The 22,751-nt window shown below is 23.3% G+C and overlaps 1 protein-coding gene across 1 annotated transcript in view; it reads left to right on the top strand.

Moving 5' to 3' along the window:
* Positions 1 to 22,751, top strand: part of LOC122855459 (protein dachsous) — a 54,083-nt gene that overhangs the window by 28,201 nt on the left and 3,131 nt on the right. Inside the window, exons 2-9 of the mRNA XM_044156833.1 lie at positions 10,547 to 10,733; positions 11,426 to 11,938; positions 14,862 to 15,025; positions 15,114 to 17,478; positions 18,067 to 18,390; positions 18,488 to 18,932; positions 19,659 to 20,887; positions 22,386 to 22,682. Coding sequence (XP_044012768.1) covers positions 10,547 to 10,733; positions 11,426 to 11,938; positions 14,862 to 15,025; positions 15,114 to 17,478; positions 18,067 to 18,390; positions 18,488 to 18,932; positions 19,659 to 20,887; positions 22,386 to 22,682 — 5,524 coding nt within the window. The remainder of the gene's footprint in view (positions 1 to 10,546; positions 10,734 to 11,425; positions 11,939 to 14,861; positions 15,026 to 15,113; positions 17,479 to 18,066; positions 18,391 to 18,487; positions 18,933 to 19,658; positions 20,888 to 22,385; positions 22,683 to 22,751) is intronic.

Raw genomic sequence — 22,751 nt, forward strand, 5'->3', positions numbered from 1 at the left:
TTATTTTTGTTTGAGATATATATTTATTTTTTTTCGAGTGTTGCAGTGAAGATAATGGCGGAAAATAATAGAAAATAAATTGGAGTATGTATGTTTATAACGGGAACAGTGATTACATTTTTTTTTTTTTTTCTTTTTGATATTTGTATATGGTTAATTTGTTCATGATGAAAGTTGTGAGAATAAGCATTGAGTCTGCGAATACAAAATGTAGCTTGTTTTAATTTTTTTTTTTTTTCTTTTAAATAAATCTTTTCTTTTGTTTTAAATTTTTTTTGCTGTTTTTTTTTTTGTTAAATTTCTTTGTCTTGTTTGAGTCTGTTGATGGTGACAAGCCAGTGTGTCTATATATGAGCACAATTTACCTTAACTTTTATATACATACAAACATCAAACATTGTATGGGTGGTTGTAACATTATTGTGTCTGTTATTTTGCTGCTTAAAGTCTTGAGAGTCAATTGATTTTCATTTCGTGAGACTTGATAAGTTGAATTTCTCAGAATGTCTTCTTAATGAGACATATAATATATATTATCGTATTGTACAACAACAGTGTCATCACAAGACTCTTGAATTAATTAATTAATACATTTTTTTTAAATTTCTCTAAACATATTTCCTTGGTTTTTTCTACTTTTTTTTGTTTAAAAAGAATTTCAACAGTTTTTAACAAAATAAGTACTATTTTTTATACTTAAAAATTGTTTTTTTTTTTCATATTATTAAATACAATAAATACAGTTATTATTTTTATAAGCCTTTTTAATATTATTTTCAAAATATATTGACGACAAATTTATTGTTAAATACATTTTATCTATAGACACGATTTTTTAATCCTCAAAAATCCATATAATTCAGGGGCCCATGATGGTTACACCGTTATGTAAAATACTGTGATTCTTTATTTATTTATTTTTTTTTTTTTTAAACATTTTGGAGCTTGTACGAGAGAGTATATATTGGATATATAAAAGAAATAAGTTGAATGCACGTGGATAATCGCAGTTAAAAAGGATAAGAAAAAAAAATAAATAAACAAGAAAGAATTAAATGGAGAAAAAAAATATTCATGTGTAAGTCAAGTTTATATTTGACCTTTTTTTATATTTATTTATTTTTTAAGTACATGATTTTTGACGAAAAAGAAAAAAAAATAAAATTCAAATTCACGTATATATTCAGGTATATTTCAACAAAAGTATCTAAAAATTTAAATGAAAAAATAATATTATTTTTTTTTTTTTTTTTTTGGGATTTAAGGAATCCTAGTTTTTATTATTTTTTCTACTTACAAAGTCAATATAATAATTTCGACATAAGATTATTTTTGCGTACGTGATTTTTGACTGAATAATTAATTTTTTTTTTAAACATTATTTACTTGATAAATTGTTAATTAATAATTATTTTATTTTTTGTTAAATAATTTTTAAAATACTGAAAGCTAAATTTTTAAAAATTTTATTTACAAAATAATAATTTTACCTGTTGATATTTTAATTTTAATAAATTGATTTTTTATATTTAAAAAAAAATATATATAAAAATTATTAATAATAATAATACCAGCCCCATTAAATAGTTGTAAAAAATTTTAAAAAATTACAATTATTTTTTTTCTCTTTACTGATTACAAATAAAATTGAAAAAAAAAAAAAAATTCACTTAAATGTACAATGTACATTTTATAAAATCATATGACCTTGTTGGTTTTTCTCTTTTCTCCATTATATTCTCCTTGATGGTTTTTGTTGTCGTCGTTTTCCTTTTTTTTTTGTATTTATTTATTTACTTATATACATTTTTTTTAATCCACGAGAATAGCCACTCAAGTACTTCACAAACCCAAGACTCAAATAATCACAAAACAGCATTAAAAAAATTGTGAAAAAATGTATAAAATATATATTTTTTTTTCATTTAAAAGTGCAGAAAGTTTATGAGAAGAAAATGAGGGTCAGTCGGCGATTAAATTCTTTGATTTTGCAATGATAATGCACTTTGCCTTCAGTGTGTCTTTATATACACATCTTGAATGAGTCTATATATAAATAAATAAATGAAATATCTACATTGCACCTTACTTTTTTATTCTCCTGTTCTTTTGCGCCCTCGAAATCATCATCTTCTGCGGTTGGACGCAAAACAATCAACACGTATATATCCATTTTTTTTAATTTTTTTTTTTCTATTTTATTCCATTTTCAAATTTACACGCACTTTTTTTTTTTATTTTAAACAACATCTGTATATTTCAATCTCACTTATTTACTCCAAAAAAAAAAAAAAATTATTTCCCCATTTTTTATCCTCAAAAAAAAATCCACAAATTTAGCGAAAAAATTTATATTTATTTTATAATTATATTCTTAAATATATTTTTTTTACCCATCTACAAATATTATCTACATACAAATAAATAAATAAATAAAAAATTCCATGCAATATTATCTTAACATTTAATTTTAATTTAAAAAAAAAAAAAAAGATTTAATAAAAAAATATATTTATATCTTCTTGATATTTTGTATTTTTTTTTTACTTTCATTTGAGATAAGATGTGAATATATAAAAATAAGTAGATAGAAGGATGGTTAGGGGGGAAATTTAAAGGGGTTATTGAAGGGGGGTAAGGTGGTATAAGAGTGGCGGTCGAAGCAACCCAGGTTAATGAGATCACGCGTAACCGAAAATTGTCGGCCGTCTTATTTTATTGGATGGCTTCAGAAGTCAGGAGGAGTCTCATCCTACATCACACACACATACACATTTACAATATGCAATGTTGCTATAAAATTAACAGTATCAAGATTCTACTCGTTCAAATCTAAGCACTATAAAAAAATAAATTAAAAAAACATCTCAATATCAAACAGCTTATCAAACACTAATTTACATCAAATATATTTTGCTTTTTTTTTTTTAAATTAAAAATATATCTCATTGCAATTTTCAATCTTTTAATCCATTTCGCACTTTCTATTGAAGAATTTATTTACGTAATGATAAGTAAATACATTTTAATAAAAAAAAAAAAAATTTTTAATTTATTTTAAATACATTATTTTTTCTCACGATGCCAGAAACTCGATCCAATCTATGCGAAAGCATCTATGTAGAACGAGCTGGCTCATTTGTCTACTGATGGTTATGTTAAGTTAGTATACAGTAAAATTATTTACTTGCAATTTTTTTTTATTTTATTTGTTTTAAATTTATTTAATTTTAATATTTGAATTAACCGTTGTGGAAATTCAATATAATAAGTGCAACCGGATATAGGCTGGAACTTTAAGACTTATTATTTTTTTTTTTATCATTCATGGATATTAATTTTAGTAATCAAATGAAAATATATATATTTATTTGAAATTAAAATATAATAATAATTAATAAAATTATTGACATACTAGAAATTTATAATTTCTTTGATGTTAAAGCCAATTATTATATTACGTATTATATATTTCTTATCTTGAATATTATTCTTGAGTGTTTTTACGATACAACTATTATAGAAAAAAAAAAAGGATATCGTTAAAATAAAACATCGAAATGGCTATATAATAAGATCCATCATATAGATTCTGAATAAGTCAAAGTGGCTGTAAACAAAATTCCAGTTTTTCGCATTAAAAAAAAATAGCAAACAAGAGAGAGATAGATATGGAAAAAAAAAATTAAAAAGTATATGGTAAAAAAATAAAAATCAAGGTTATACATGGCACTCTGATTGCTGAAATTTTTTTTTATTAAAAGAAGCCGGCATTAATGGTTATAATTTTTATCTAAATTTATATTTTTAATTATTAAAAATTGATTAAATATAATTTTTAAAAAATAACTAATCATATTATTATTATTTTTATGTGAATTTTTTTTTTTTTTTAAGTTGCTCTTGTGCAAGTCATATTTATAAAGATAAAAAAGTTGAATTTTTTGTATATTAAATTATATACTTTGTCACTGAAAAATAGCACTTTTTGTAAATTTATTTTTATATATAAAAATTAAATTAATATTGAAGAGAAAAAAAAATTATTTGTCGTGTGGGATAATTTAAAGACTATTACAATTTATCTTTTATTTTTTGTTGATGCGTTGACTTTCACTATGAATTGACGACGTAAATGAAAATGTTAAGTATTTTAATCTTTATTGAATTTTAAGCAATACTCAGAGAGAAAGGCTGCAAATGATTTAAGGATTTTGATAAGCGTATATATCAGTGTAATAAATAAATGAATAAAAATTAAAAATAAAAAAAAGGAAAGAAAGTTAAGGAGGGTTTTTGTATATTTATAAAATGCCAAATGTAATATCAAACTTTCCTGTGTGTACACTCGTAATTTGAATTATCAATATTGTCAATCTGTAAATATGTTTTTTTAAAATTGTCATCGTGATTTTATCGATTTATATTGAGAAAATCTGCGTGTTTATTTTACCCTATGTTTTTTTTAAATTCACAATAAATTATACTGTATAGTTCACGATGAAAAAATTATATAAAAATTATATAAAAATATCAGAAAAATACTATAGAATTTTCTTTTATTTATTTAACAATTATAATTATTGTTTATAAATTTTATTTAATTGTTTTTTTAATTTTTAAATTCATCTAAATCATCATACAAATGAATCAACTGACAAACAGTCAAACGGTCTTTTAAAACTTTTCAATTATTTTCCATTTCTTTACAGAATATTATTGTTTTAATAACTCGATAATTACATCCAAGTATTATTCTAATAATTAAATAAATTTTTAAATTTTTTCTTCACGCTTTAAACAAGTGACGAGAAAAATTCATTCACCATTTGGTTGGCACTATTATATTTAAATTTTCACATGGCTATTAAATTATTCTCATAGGTATTGTACCTAGAAAAACCATTGCATAATGCAATTGTTTTTTTTTTTCCTTATAACAAAACAAGAATATAAAAAATAAAAATAATTTTCAATGCCTCAATAACACACGATTTGTATTAGGACAATAATATTATCTTTAAATATTTTTTTATTTTTTGTTTTTTTACTTTAATATATTTTTCTTTTGTTTCGTTGTATTTAATTTTTTTTATTTTCATTTATTTTTTTATTTATTTTTGATTCAATGTTGAGATAAGTTAAATCTTGCAGTCGGCACTATTCGCAAACCAACGTGACTACTGCCATCGAACTTTTGTGTTTCAACTCGTTGGCGAACTTGTATTCACGCGAGGTCGATTTAACGGATGCGCATTTATTCTTGATTCGTGCAAATGAAATAAAAATATAAATAAATAAAATAAAGAGAGAGAGAGAGACAATTTTTTCATGTATCAATGTGTATGTATAAATTTGAATTAAGGTAAAATCGAGCTTAATTACCAATTAGATGTTGCACGCTTTTGACCCAGGTAAAATCGATTAGCCTTGCTTTATAAGATACACATTCGCAAGTATTTAAGATATAGATTTAAATTGATTATAACTATTGAAAAAACAATGAAACATTATTATATTTTTTTACCTTGTAATGTTTTTATATTTAAAGTTTACAAAAAACATTATTTTCATTTAAAAAATTTACTTTTTTAATTAATTTTTATATTTTTCCACTAAAATTTAAATGATAAAATAAATATTGAGTATAAAAAATCATCAGAGTATAAATTTTTTAATTTACGATTTTTTAAGTATCTATATTATTATTATTTTATTCAAAAATTGAATTTTTTTTTTTTTTATGTATGTTAAATAATCTTGTAAAATAAATAAAATTATGATTTACTGTGACAGTAAATAGTGCTTTAAAATAATTCAAATAAATTGAAAAATAAAAATTTATAGATAATTATTTTATGTGTCATAATTATTTATTATCGATAAATTAAAAAATAAACATTGTACTATCAATTATTATAATTATAATTTTAATTAAATTATGAATTTTAAAAAAAGTAAATTTTATTTTTACAAAGTCAATAGATTCAAGCTTATAGCGACCCAAATTTTCAACAAAAAAATATAAAATAATTCTTGCAAAAAATAAATACTGACATTTCATGGAAAGAAAAAAAAAATTAAATTATCAATAAACAAAAAAAAACATGTCAACAATTTATAAATAAAAAAAAATTGGATTGAGTTGAAATTTTTCAAGGATACTTATGAGACTTCATCTCCACCCATTTTTCGATTCAACTCTTTAAAAATATAAATAATAATAATAATATAAAAATGCAAGACACCCTAATGTATATAACCAAGATGAAAAAAAAAATTAAATATAAAAGAGAATGACGAGACACGATGACTTGAAACGTTAAGGGCAGTTGAAAAAAAAAATTTTTTTTTTTGATAATCTTCGAAACTAATTATGCATGGTTTACCAACATATAACTACAATATAAAAAAAAATATATATCATAAAAGGCGCTAGAGAAAGTGAATAATAAAAAAAAATAAACAAATTTTTTTTAATGATAAAAAAATTTAATAATAATAAATAAATAAAAAAGAAGAAATTACACTGCGCGGCATTACACATCCTTTCAATCATCACACAGGTATGCACATGTGGCAGTTTTTTAAATTTTTTTTTTTTTATTTATAAAAACCCTGATAATGGTATTTCACAGTTATACGCAAGGTCCATTTTACTTTTTACAAATTCAATAAGCATATATCATATTTAATGCACGCCTTGAAGCTCCGAATATATTTTCAAGCAAAATTCATTTTTTTTTTATTTCATCTTAATTTTTTTTGCTTTATCTTTTGCTGATATATATATTTTTTTATTTTTCAAATCAACCAATTCATTTTATACTCGATGATGTACACTATCATGGGCTTAAGATATCACTTGATATATCAATTCTTTTCAATAAAAAAAATTTATATACAACCGCACATAATTTAGCAAAATAAAAATGCAAAAAAAAATATTATTCAATATAAAAAATAACTTGAAAAATATCAATTAAATAATACCAAATTATTTTTTTATCTTATTAAAAAATTTTTAAAAAAATTTCCCATCATCATAATAACCAGTGATGAATTATTTTTTTTTTTTTTTTTAGCACAAAATCGCATAGTCACGTTTCTTCATTACACGAAAAAACCGCAGCAAGCTCATCTTTTTTATTTTAAATTTTTTATTATAAAAAAATTTAATATTTATTTTTTTTTTTTTTGTTATTCAAGTTTTATAATAATAATTAATGATAAATAATAAAAAAAGTTTTTTTTTTTTTGTATTTAATATGGTTTACAGCAAGTAGAAAAAAAAAAAAAACAAAATCAATTATTTTTTAATTTCTATCATTTGAAAAAATTTTTATAACAATAATTACAAACAATATATAAAGTTGAATCAATAACCCGTAAAAAAAGAAATTTAAAAAATAAAGAAATTCAAAAAAAAAAAAAAATATAATATGTACTATTTATATTTTATGAACGTCGATCATCGGAGCTTGCAGGCATAATAAGATACCAATCTACATTATTAATTCTGCATAAATATATGTAATATATAGTTGTATAAAATAAATATATTTTAATCAAATATGATAGTTGTTGAATGAAAAAAAAAAAAAAATACAAAAAATACTTTGCTGCCACTTGTCGATATTACTTATTAAAATAAAAAAAGAGTAAAAATAAATTTTTTGTAAATTAAATAATCAAGTAAATAAATAAACACAAGAAAAATAATGAAGAGTGATAGAGTAACTTGAAAGTATATATATATAAAATTACAAGGTGCGTAAGAAATAAATTTAAAAAAAAAATGTGGATAAAAAATTTGTAGAGATGTTGCAATGTGAATGAGTGAAAAAATTACGATAGATTTTAAAAGTCTCGTTTAGTTTTTCATGTCTATAACCTATATATAACACAAGTATTAAATACAATGATAAATATATATATATCTGTATCTGTCCCTTATTCGAGCATTCAGAATTTATATGGTACGACAGACAATTTTACTCTCAGACTGTCGAGACATGAGTTTAAAAAACTCTGGAAAGTCTAGATCGATTGCTTCGCGTTTCGATGAGCTATACGCTCATTTTATTTTTAAATTCATTAATTTTTTTTTTTAATTATGTTTTTTTTTTTTTTTTACTTTTAATTCAAAGAGACATACTACTCTTCGATGGTGTATATAGACTCTCCATCATCTGGCTATAATACTTATTTATATTATTTTATCATCTGGATTTTTTCATTTTTTTTTGAGTCTTAATTTTTTTTTTTACATTTGTTGTCCTTGCATTTTATTTGGTTTTAACATGACGGATGGATACATTAGCAAGATGATTAGGTTGTTCAATACAAAACCAGTATCTTTTTAAATATATATTTTTTTTATTTTAAATCCCTCTTTGTCGGATAAGTGTATATAAAAAAATATATATATAAAATATTATTTAATCGGATAAAACAGCCAGTAGTCTAGTCATTACTTAATAAATTATATTTAATAAATAATTATTAATATTTTGGTAAATAAAAATATATGCAGTTGTGTGTGATAAATATATTTTATTTTTTATATTTTTAAATGTGTATAAAGTTGTGTGTGATGGTTGTTGTGGAATGATGTTGTCGCCCCTGGTGTCGGCATTATCTCGACACAGGAGGGCACTTACCTCATGATAACTGAATACCTTTCTCTTTCACGCCACTTGAAACCACCTCATCATCACCTCTCTATCGATCCGTTATTTTTTATTATATACCCTTTGGCTTATTAATAATTTTATTATATATTTATTTCAATTTTTTCTTTTTTTTTTTTTTTTTATTTATTTTACTTTGTTTTTATTATAAAATCATTACTCAATGTCGTTATATAAAAATTTTATTATCAAAAAAAAAAATTTTCCATTCGATTGTGTGTGTGTTTGCTAAATAATTTTGTGTTTTTTTTTTTTTTTTTAATTCAAATTTACACAAATTGCTAATTTATTTATAAAAAAAATAATTTTTTTTTTTTCGAAATATTCGAATTTTGATAACAAATAAATGGAGACATAAATATTCAAATGAGACAAATGCGATTTAGGATTTTTTTTTGCAAATGTGTTAACACATTAAAATATACAGATAGTTTTTTTTTTTTTTAAATTTTTTTCTGGTGTCTGTAGAGATATATATGCAAAAAGGAGAAAAAATGAATTAAAATTTTTTTTTTTTTCTTGTAGCGCGCTTTTTTATTTTTTTTTTTGTGTGAATGTTATTAAATAAAAATTTGTATTTAATGTGTGTGTTTGGATATGAGGGTTTTGTGAATATAAAATGAAAGGGGAATATGTGAAGTACATCAAGTGAAAGCGCGGTGTTTGTGGCGTTTTGTTGCAAGTTTCTCGGGAACGGTAGCGATTGCCCAGGGCATATCACCACGACGAAGGGTGTACCTCGTTATTTATCGCAATATCAACCTATATATATTTATATTATAAAACACGAATGTTTTTTTTAACTCTAACACCATCTTGTAATATCTACTTTGAATTATTTATTTTTTAAATAATTTTTAAATCTCTATTAATTTTTTTTTTTTCTTTTTCAATATCAATTCTCGTCTATTAATGTATTTTTAAATTATTTAATATTTTTTTTTTTTCTACTTTCAATCTAATCGTAAAATACTTTTTGATAACACTATACCTTATATATCAATTGATGTTTTTTTTTTCATTTTAATTATATTTAATAGAAACTCTGATTGAAAAATTTCTTTGGAGAAATATTTCTACCGCAGAGAATCAATTTTTTTTTTCTCTTTATAAAATGCATGTGTTTTTAATTTATGTCGCAATAGTTTGATGAAATTATTAATCGATAAAATCGATATGAATAAGTAATCATAATGTGATATATTTATTTACCGATGATCGCGTGTTTTGTGCAATGTATGTTGTATTACTCGTTAGTAATACTATCCTATATGCTGTCAGACATGCGTGTTTGTGTATTTTTTTTTTTTTTTACATTTTAAATAAATAATATTTAAATAAAATATATATTCAAACTTGTCATATATCTACCGAGACTAACAGAAATTTATTTTGCAAAAAAAAAAAAAAAAACCAACAAATTTTTCATATTTAATTGATAAATAATTAATATAAAATGAAAAATTTATTTATTTTTCTTTTTGGTTTTATTACATAGGTTGTTGGTATTTTTTAAATATTATTTTACAATGACAAGGTGGTAATGATGTGAATTTCTATAGACTGAATGTATATGTGTGTTGTTAATGTGTTGGCGGAGAAATAAGTTATTCGACCACAGTTGTCTCACTAAATCATGTCTCCATACATGAGTCAAACACCATTGCCATTTAATAAACTTGCTAGTAGAAAAAAAAAAAATAATAAAAAAAACAATGAAATAATATTAATAAATCATCATAAATTAAAATTTTTCATTATACATTTATGTAGAAATTATTATTTAATGAAAAATAAATGTTTTAAGTATAATTAAATAAAATAACTAATAATTTTTTATTATTTCATTACAGGTACATGCAACTGATCCAGACTGTGGTGTTAATTCAATAGTTAATTATACACTTGCACAATCAACTGGTAAATTATCAAATGAACAATTACTTGTACGTAGTGATACAGGTGAAATATGTGTTAAATCATCATTGGATTATGAACTATCAGCTTACCTGGAATTATCAGTTGTTGCAACAGACAGAGGTTAGTAAAAAAAGTCATTAAAAAATCATAATTTTACAAATAATTTATGAAATGAAAATTATTTAAATATCTATTTACTTTTTTACATAAGAAAATAATAATAATTTATAACTTTCATTTGTTTAAATTTGTTAAAATAAATTATGTAATAATAGCTGTTTCGATTTAGCTTGATAAATAATTTTTTTCGAAATAATAATTTCGATTTTTTGAGCAATTTGATTTTGATTTTTGTAATGAAAAATTGCTGGAAATTATTGATAATATTTATAGCAAGTTTCAATAAATAAAATCAATAAATAGTCTTTTTTAGAATTACGTGTTTTGATTTAGGTGTCGTGTGGTATTTGTATATGTAATAATTTTTCAATAGAAAATAATCATGAGAGAACAAATAGAATGTTTTCAGTGTAGAGTCAACTGTACATACTCTTTATGTATATTATATATATTCAAGAATACAACAATAAAAGAATAATGGCTCTCTTTTTGCTCACGTTTTTTCATACATATATATTTCCCTGTAAAATAAATTTCTCCAGTTTATTTCTTTGTACTAACTTTCGAAAAATTTACAAAGGAATTTAGATTATTTTGTCCATCAATAAAATAATTTATTTGTTTTAATAATTTAATAAGTCATAATTATTAAATTACAAAATTAATAATTAATTTATTATAATTTTTTTCAGGTGGTTTAAGTTCAATTGCAATTGTTAGAATTCATATAACAGATGTCAATGATAATCATCCAATATTTAATCCATTAATTTACAATACAACAATAAACATTGATGACACAAGTTTACAAAATGAAATAATATTAAAATTAATTGCAACTGATAATGATGATAATTCATTTGGTAAAGTATCATACAGAATAACAAGTGGTAATGATAATGGAATATTTAAAATTGATAATGATGGACAGCTACAAATAGCACGTAATAATTATCAAAATTATTTTTTAAAATCAACAATTTATCAATTAAATATAACGGCAGTTGATGGTCATGGTTTAAAATCAAATTACGATGCAACAGCATATATAACTGTATCAAAAAAATTAAAAATTAATAATGGACAATATTCAATACCACTATGTCAAAAATCAAGATACAATATTCCAGTTAAGGAAAATATTTTACAAAATAGTATCATTGGAAATGTCAAAGAAAAATTATCAACTGAATCATCATTATTTGGTAAATATATTTTTATATAATTAATAATTTCATTTATGTTTTTTTTTTTCGTTTTAAAATTACTTTTTTTTGCTTTTGTTTTAATGAAATGAAATAAAGGTAACAGCATCATGTATAGGCATAAAATAAAGGGTGAAAAAGGGGGATAAAGAGTTAAGCAAATGTATCCGTGTTTCCACACTCGGTGGTATATTCGATCTAAGATACGGTATACGGAACGTCACGACCTCGGATTTTATACCAACATACTTATTTCGATTTATATATTTGCGCTGTTTATTTTTTTCTTTTTATACATATGTTTCAATTTTTTATTTCTTTATATTTTTTATACATGTTAGGTAAGATAATATTATTTATCTTTATTTTTTCATTCATCAATAAATTTTTCCAAATAAATTAGAATATAAATTTCTGATTAAAAAATAAATGTATTAAATTGTAGGAATAAATGTTAATTAATTTTTATGTCTTTTAAAATTTCGCGGGAAAATATTACAGGTAAATCGAGTTTAAATCAAAGTAGAATTTATGAAAATAAAAATTTATAAAAAAAAAATTAATCAAAATAATTTTTTTGAGTTTAAGAAAAAAATTTAATTAGACTTAATGTAATTAATTTTTGTTCATTTTAAACTACGGTATTAATTATTTCTAGATTTTTTAATTTGAATTTGGAAATAAACTGTGTAAATCTTGTCTGAGTACTAAAAAAATATTATTTTAATAGATAAGATTTCGAGTTTAGTTAGTTTATTCGGTGAAAAATATGGCTTTAGTACTTGATTACATTTATATTTTCATATTGAACGATGTAATACAGCCAAATGCTCTTGTGGTTGAGTTGGCAAGCACCTTGCCTACGAAAGTGGAGGTCTATAGTTCAAATCGACTCAGATATCATACTTTTCATGTAATCATGTTAGGCGTTGTCTGAGCCGTTGGTTTGTAAGAAATAATTTGCGCCACTGACTGTTTCTGTAGCTTTAGGGCAAGTACCTCCTTGCATAGAACAAGTAAGCTTCAAACTCCTTCACTTGTTCTATGCTTAGAAGTATTTGCCCTCATGCAAATAATTTTTGATTTTTTTAAACAAGTTGCATAAATAAAACAATTAAAAATATAAATGCTTTCTTTTTTTTTAAATTGCTCAATCAGACAACAAATTAAATTTAAAAATAAAAAAAAATCATTTGTTAAATTTGACAGTAGATAAGTTAACAATGATTAATTATATTTGCAAAAAATTATTTCATTTTAAAAGATGATTAAAGCGTGAAGAAGAAGCTTTTGTAGAATTTTTTTTTTTTTCGGATAAATCTTGGAATTTTCTTGTTTAGTATTTAAGTTATTCTTAAAGACCATTTGGGATTTTGTGTGCTTATGCAGCTTCAAGATGACCAAGCGATTGTACCTATTTACTTGACTTTTTTATTTTATTTTATTTTTTTAAATATATATAGTTACATATAAGGACGTGCACACGCCACTGGACCCAGCTCTTCAGGTCCACAACAAATTTAGCGTGCACCTCAGCAGCACACTCTAATTTGCGTAACTCCATTCCAAGAAATTCATTTTCATTATTGGGCTTTTTTTTTTTTTTTTATTTAAACATTTCTTTCTTTGTAGATTTAATTATTTATTTATTTTTTTACCATCATACCTTTTCGCTTGTCATTTCACTCACCTGTTTCTGTAATTTACTTTATTTTTTTTATTTTAAATCACAATTTTTTTTCTTTTTTTTGTTCCATTATGAAACATTGTTTATATGTTATTTATTTTTTATATAATTTTATTAGTTATTTTATTTTATAATATAAATATTTAAAAAATGAAATATTTATCCTGCAGCTGGAGCATTCCACTTTATTTTTTTTATTTTAACCAGACATTCATTGCATATCTTTCTTCTTCTTCTTCTTCATTTAAAAATTCATTTTATTCTTCTTTTTTTTTCATTTCTATTGTATTTTATTATTGATAGATTTTTTTAAATGATAGATTTACAAATTGTCAAAATTTTCAGGCAATTTGTCTTGGTTACACCCACGTGATGTTGCCTCCTGCAGTGAGACTTTTTTTTATATTTATTTATTTTTTTTTCTTTGTCATGTCTCTTCCACTAGCATCACCACCACTCACCAGATTAAATGTTTTTTTTTTTAATTTTATTATATATTACATATGTTGTATATGACTTGCAAGACATCCTGAATATATTTTTTAATCATTTATTATTTTTATTTTTATTATTATAATTTTTCCATGAGTTTTGTCTCATTTGGTATTTTCATCAAAGTAAAATCAACGATTAAGCAGTGAAATTTTTTTTAATATTTAATTTTTTGTTTTTATTGTTGTTGATTATTTTATTTTTTAATTTTTTTTTATTTATTTCTCAAAAGTCAATGAGAGTTATCCAAGACCCCCATGAATATTCCATGGTAAATTAACATAACTCGGTGTGTCGTTGAGCTTCAAAGAAATTTAAAATTGTGTGTGTGTGCATGTACCTATATGTTGAGACTTTAGAAAGAATGAGAGTTGAGTTTAAAATGAGCCCAGTGTAAACCAGTAAAAATTTTTCATTCTTTTATTCTTTTAAAAACTTGTTCTTTTGTTGCACTCTTACACACTCATCTTACCATTTTGATTATAATTCATGGTAAGAAAAGGGTTGAAATACCAGTCTACATAGATGTTGTTTGTGTATTTGTTGCCAATGTTGTACTTTTTTAAAAAACAACAACAAAAAAAAACAAGAATTTTTATCGAGACTAAATTTTGTGAATCAATTTTATATGTTTTTTCACACAATTTAACTTAAAATTTTATGCATGATTAAATAATTAATTAAATGTTTTTTTTTTTTATTATTTATAGTTTAATTATTAAATATTACTTACTTTTATTTCAGGTAAACAAAATTCACGTTTTTTTCTTGCAACTGGTGATAATGAATTTTCAATTGATTCAAATACTGGTATTATTAGAACAAAAATAACATTTGATAGAGAATTAATTGATCATTATATACTTAGTATTGGATTGAAAAATGATTATGGTATTGGTTATTGTCAGGTAAATATATAATGCATATAATTAATTTTATTAATTAAAGTTAACCAGAGAAAATATATATAAAATTATATAAATTTTATTTTTATAGGTTGAAATAAGTATTGAAGATGTTAATGATAATTTACCATTATTTAAAAATTCAAAAGTACGTATATCAATACCTGAATCACAAGCACTTGATACACCAATATATGTTGCACATGCAACTGATCCAGATATAACACCATCAGTACCAATACGTTATATTGTTGGACAAGAAAGTAGTAATGATTTATTTGGTATTGATGCACATCATGGTGATATTTATTTATTACGTAAACTTGATTATGAAACACAACAACGACATATGTTATTTATAAGTGCAATTGATGGTGGTGGTTTAACATCAAATCAAACAATAACAATTGAAGTACAAGATGTCAATGATAATCCACCAGTATTTGAAAGAAATGAATACAGTGTTGATTTATCAGAAGGCACAAAAATTAATTCATTAATATTACAAGTAACAGCACTTGATCTTGATACTGGTAATAATGCTAGAATAAGTTATCGTCTTCATGGTTCATTATATTTTCGTATTAATTCAAATAATGGATCAATATATTTAACAAAATCATTAGATCGTGAAACAATGAATTATTATAAATTAACAATTTATGCATCTGATAATGGTAGTCCTGCAGCAACAGCAACGACAATTGTTAATATAAATATTATTGATGAAAATGATAATAGTCCAATATTTGATAAAGAATATTATACATTTGATTTACAAGAAAATTTACCATCAGGTACAATAATTGGTTGTGTATCAGCAAATGATAATGATATTGGTAAAAATTCATTATTAAAATATACAATTGTACAACAAAATAGTAGTTTTATTATTGATAGTGATACTGGTATAATTAAAACACGTGAATCATTAGATCGTGAAGAAAAAAATATACATGATATTATACTTGAAGCTAAAGATCAAGGTATACCATCAAAAACAACACGTGTTAATTTACGTATTAATGTATTAGATGTTAATGATAATTCACCAGATATTATTGATCCACAAGGTAATATTGTATCAGTTAGAGAAGAACAACCAATTGGTACTGAAGTTGCACGTGTACGTGCTATTGATAATGATTATGGTGAAAATGGTACAATAACATATAGTATATTAAAAGATCGTGATTCAAATGGTTGGAATGTATTTACAATTGATTCAATAACTGGTATAATACGTACAAAATTAATACTTGATCATGAAGAACATAATGTTTATCGTGTATCTGTACAAGCAAGTGATAATGGTAATCCAATAAAAACAAGTGTACGTGCATTTAGAGTTGAAGTACTTGGACTTGCTGATAATCGTCCAACATTTACAAGTACAAGTTTAACATTTCATGTTAATGAAGATGCATATATTGGTAAATCAATTGGTTTATTATCTGATACTGGATCAATTGGTCATGTATCATATACACTTGATTTACTAACACCTAAAAAATCACCACTTGTCACTAGCAATGAACAATATCCAGCATTTGATGTTGATACAAGTACTGGACAACTTGTTGTTGCACATACACTTGATCGTGAATATATTAATGAATATCAATTAAAAATACGTGCACTTGATACAACATCAATTGGTAATCCACAAAGTATTGCTGTATCTGTTAAAATTATTATTGATGATGTCAATGATAATTATCCAATATGGCAAAATGATCCAATTATTATTTATGTCAATGAAAATACATTAATTGGTACAATTATTTATAATTCAACGGCAATTGATATTGATAGTGGTGAAAATGGTGAATTAAGATATGAATTAATTAATGAATTACCATCAAATGATAGTTTTATGATTGATTCATTAACTGGTGCATTAATTGTCATTAAAACAATTGATCGTGAAGATATTGATGAATATACACTTATATTACGTGCATATGATTGTCCATTAATGTCAAATAAAAGATTATCATCAACAGTTACTGTTAAAATTATTGTTATTGATGAAAATGATAATAATCCGTATTTTGTAACAACACAAAATAATAAAATATCTTTAAATGAAGGTACATTACCTGGTACTGATATTTTTCGGGTTATTGCATTGGATAATGATGCTGGTGATAATGGACGTGTTACATATGTCATAACATCTGGTAATGATGATTCAAAATTATCAATTGATTATGATAGTGGTTTAATAACATTAATTAAACCAATTATTAGTGATACTATTATTGAAGTAACAGCTAGTGATCATGGTATACCAGCAAGACATACTAAAATTAAGCTAACAATTACAATTATTAATGGACAAATTAATGGACCACCAAGATTACTTATTAATAATCCAATTGTTAAAGTATCAGAGTATTTAACAATTGGTGGATCAATTGCAAATGTAGCTGCAGGTGTCATCAATGATCATGGTATTTATAAATTTATTTTTCATTATTATACATATATTTATATTTAAAAAAAAAAGAAATATTATTTAAATTCAGACAGGATATGTTAGTTTAGAAAATATATATATTTATTTATTTATATTTAAAAAATAAAATATAAAGAATGAAAGAAAGAAAATAAGTTAAAAAAAAATATTGTAATAAAAGTTGAAGGTAGTTTTAAACAATGGCCGCGTATATCATCGTGCGGAACTTGCAGATTTAAGTCGTTGGTGTGCCGCTCCTGCTTTTGCATCAGTGACTGCCGTTTACAGTATATATACGCATAGGCAAATCAACTGGTATCCATCCTTTTTTTAACTGGAATCTTTGGTGGCGGTTTGCCTTTGTCTAAAATTCTCTGGTTTAAAAATAATAAAAATAAATATCACCGACAGACTAAACGACGTACCATGGAATTTGAGAATTGAATGCATTTAAATGTGAATGTTCTTGTTGTTTGTTTTAAAATATATATATTTTTTTATTTGTTTGTGTGTGTATTTAGTCTTTGTATATATATATAATTGTATCTATTGAAGATTATTTTATTCTTGTTTTTTCTTTCAGTTAATGTTAGCTTTCATGTATCACCAGCGTACACTGATAAATTTACCATATCATCAAATGGATTGGTTACACTTGTTGCACCACTTGACCGTGAAAAAATATCTTATTATGATGTACCAATTATTGCTAAATCAAGCAAGCTACATGATCAAACAATTCTTAAAATTCAAGTTGATGATGAAAATGATAATTCACCACAATTTCATCCAGGCTCTTGTTATACACTTGTTGTACCAGAAAATCAAGATTCAGCTGTTATTCATGCAATCACTGCTTTTGATATTGATGATGGTAAAAATGGTGATATTAGCTACAACATTGTTGGTAAGTTGTTGCATTTATTATTAAATTAAATTATTACAAAGAATTTGTTTTCTCTTTCAAATTAAAAATAATATTATTTGGTTTTATTAAATTACAGGTGGTAATATTGGTAGAAAATTTAAACTTGATTCAAAAAGTGGTGAATTATCATCATCAAATTTAGATCGTGAATCACAATCAACTTATGTATTATCAATATCAGCCAAGGATAATGGTCGTCCAAGTTTAGAAGCACGTTGTAATATAACAATACGTGTTATTGATGTTAATGATAATTCTCCAATGTTTACTGAATCATCACAACATAATCCATCAACAAATGATTATCCTTCATTTACTAGTCATTATGATAATTTCAATTACATGTCTGGTAAATACACAGCAACAATAAGTGAAAATTTACCAACTGATTCATCTGTTATGACAATTCGTGCTGTTGATCCAGATCAAGGTGTTAATGGAAAAATAACATACTCAATATTTAATGAAATTAATTGGCATTTTAGAATTGACAATTTAACTGGTGTCATAACAACTGCTGGGTAAATATTTTTTATATTAAATAATAATAATAATGTTAAAGATAAAAAAACAAATCATTTTTGGCAAGGGAAAATATATATTATGCATAAATTTTTCGTAAGAAATAAAACAAAAAAAAAAAAAGAGCAAAAAAAAAAGACTGGGATTTATTCATCTTGGTTTGTTATTAATCTGCATTTCTTGGTGGTGCATCATGTCGTCTACCCTGTCTCATCGCATTTCGTTATGCTATACGAATCCCACCAGTCGTATACAAAACCATACAACATTTATAACGCATACATACACTTGTGTTGTATATACAACTTTTCATCCATGTATAACTTAAACATTAAAACATACATTTGTACATTTGAAAGTTTCTTATATGCTTTGGTTTTTACGTCAGCATAATATACATTTTATACGCGATATTTATTCTTTTTTTTTTTTTTATTTTTTAAAAAAATTCAACACACGACAACCGTGTGTCATTTCACTCGAGATATACCACATGGCATTTCAATACACAATTTCATTCCTCACCAAAAAAAAAAAAAAAAAAATCATAAATAAAAATGCTCGATATGTAAAATACTCTACTACAATACTTGATTTACAACACATACTATTCAAATTTAAATATAATAATGAAAAAAAAGAAAAAAATATTTATACACCTATATATGTATAAATAAAACAAAATAATAATAATAATATGGTTTTTTTTTTTTTGTATTTAACAGTCCACTGGATCGTGAACGTCAAGAAACATATAATTTTTTAGTTATTGCAACTGACGGTGGTTTATACAATGTTAAAAATTCAACGATACCTGTTGAAATAAATTTAACAGATGTTAATGATAATTCACCAATATTTATTGATACACCATTACGTAAAATAATATCACCATCAACACAACCTGGACACAGTATTATGACAATAAAAGCATATGATTCTGATATTGGTAATAATGGTGAAATAATATATTCATTATCATCATCAAATGATAATGAACAATCAAAATTTCGAATTAATCCAAATACTGGTGTATTGACAACGACAAATTCACTAACTCAAGATTATGATAAAATTTATAATATTGAAATTATTGCTCGTGATAAGGGTAATCCATCATTGAGTAAAAGTAATTTTATTGAATTAATTATAACAGATAATGATAATTATTTAAAAATGTTAAAATTTCAAAATGATACATATAATATTATTGTACAAGAAAATTCACCAATTGGAATGGAAATAATAAAAGTTAATGCTGTTAGATCTGATGGTAGACGTCAAAAAATTTTATATTCAATATGTTCAGGTAATGATTATGATACATTTATTATTGATGAAGAAACTGGTACTGTTAAAATAAATGATCCAACAAAACTTGATGCTGAAATTGAAAATAATTATATTGATAATGAAAATATATTAAATGATAATTTATTACAAGATAATAATCAAGAATTAATAAATAATATTAATGTTTTAAAAAATGAAAAAACAAAACGTGTATTAACACTTGTTGCTAAAACAACTGGTACTGAGCCATTAATGGCATATGCTAAATTAATAATTTATATATCAGATGTTAATGATAATCCACCAATATTTACACAAACCCAATATTCAGCAACAATTGCTGAAGGTAATACAAAAGATAATTTTGTTGTTAAATTAACAGCAAATGATGCTGATCAAGGTATTAATAGTAAAATATTATATCATATTGTTGATGGTAATCCAGATAATGCATTTACAATAAGTCCACCATACAGTGGTATTGTCAGAACAAATATTGTACTTGATCGTGAAATAAGAGATAAATATAGATTAACAATTATTGCAACTGATCAGGGTAATCCACAATTAACTGGTACTGCTGCATTGAGTATTAGAGTTATTGATGTCAATGATAATCAACCAACATTTCCTGTTCACAATGTTATATCAGTATCTGAAGGTAAATTATATACTCATTTATTTTATTATTATTTAAATTAAATTAATTTTTAAATTAAAGTGTCAAATTTATTAAAAAAAAAAAAATTATAATACGTTAAATGATTTAATTTTTAATTAATTAAACGGAAGTTGGTCGGGAGAGATATTTAGTTTTTAAAACAAGTTTGATAAATCTTTTCTTTTTTTAAATAAAAAAGTCTTGATAGTTTTTTTTTTTTTTATTAATAGTTGGACTTGTTTTTCATCTTGACTTTTTCACAGCTTGTTTGCAAAATAATAAAAAAAAAAAAAAAAAAAGAGAGATATATTTTTTTATAGATGAAAAAAATATATTGTATTTCTGTCACCAAGTAATTCAATAAATTTTTTTCAGTTAGTAAATTTATTTTTCATATATAAATGTAAAAAAAAAAAAAAAATTGAGAAATACAATAAAGACAGTTAAAAGTATTTTAAATGACTTTAATGGTTTCTCGGTTGTAATTTATGAGTGGGTGTTTGACCACGCGTGCACACCACAAAATATCAAATATTCACACATCACTCGGGCACAAGATGTACCTGCAAAAGGTCGTGACACTTGACGCGTTAGTATCATTAAAATATAAATGAATAAATAATAATAATAAAATAAAGTTAGTGGTAAAATAAAAAAAGTAATATTTATTTTGTTTTTTTTTTTTTATTCTTTTAAAAATGAAATTAATCTTTCGATGCACGTTTTTAATATGATATATCTTTACCTTTTCAAACGTGATAGCAAAACACGTTGGAATAATTTATTTCGATAATTACAAGTCATTTTTATTTTATATATATATTTTTATTATTTTTTATTTAAGACTCAATAATAATTCGTATCGATTCTACACACGCAATCATTGAAACGAGACAATTTATATTAAAATAAGAAAAAAAAAAAAAAATATTAAATATCAATGAAATAAAAAATAAGACAAAATTCAAATTAAAATTTAAAAAAAAATTATGAAAATTTAAATTAAAAACAAATTTAAAAAAATTTAATAAAAATAAAAGTATTAAAATTTAAAAATTTTATAAAGGAAATGGCTTTCCATCCAGTCTTTCTGCTTTTTTTTTTTTTTTTTGGTATTGATGAGGTTGATTTCGATGGATCCTGATGTGATATTAAATACGCGACCACAGCGAGTATGAAAATAAATTAAAAAATAAAAATAAAGTGAAAGAATAAATCAAGGTCGTGTGATATAGAAGATGCTTGTAGTTTGTTGGCTCGTCTGACTGACTTGTCTAGACAAGACTATACAGACAAGTCTTGAGGTACAGATAAAATATCTCTATAGAAGCTCGTGCTTTTTTTTTTTTTTTTTATTTTAAATATAACAGAATAATCATTTTTATCAACACTACAATCTCAAGTGTATTTTAATATTAATATAAAATATCTTTTTATCGTTTTTATTTTTGTCTTACATAAAATTTAAATTAATATTTATTTTTATTTTGTTTTACAGGTACAACTGTTGGTAGTGTATTGACAACAATAACAGCAAATGATGTTGATAGTTCACCAGCATTAATTTATACAATTGGTAATGTCAATGATTTTGGTCCATTTAGTATTGATAGATATGGTGGTAAAGTAACATTAACTGGTCCTCTTGATGCTGAAAAACAAAATGAATATACACTTAAAATAATTGCAAGTGATTCAATTCATCAAGTTACAACTGATTTGATTATTCGTGTTAATGATGTCAATGATAATATTCCAAGATTTAATCAAGCTATTTATATGGCAACACTTGCAGGTAAATTTATCATTTATCATTTAAATAAATATCATCAAATAATTTTTATTAATATATTATTTATTATTT

Source organism: Aphidius gifuensis, linkage group LG4 (assembly GCF_014905175.1).
Source record: "Aphidius gifuensis isolate YNYX2018 linkage group LG4, ASM1490517v1, whole genome shotgun sequence".
NCBI classification, from domain to species: domain Eukaryota; kingdom Metazoa; phylum Arthropoda; class Insecta; order Hymenoptera; family Braconidae; genus Aphidius; species Aphidius gifuensis.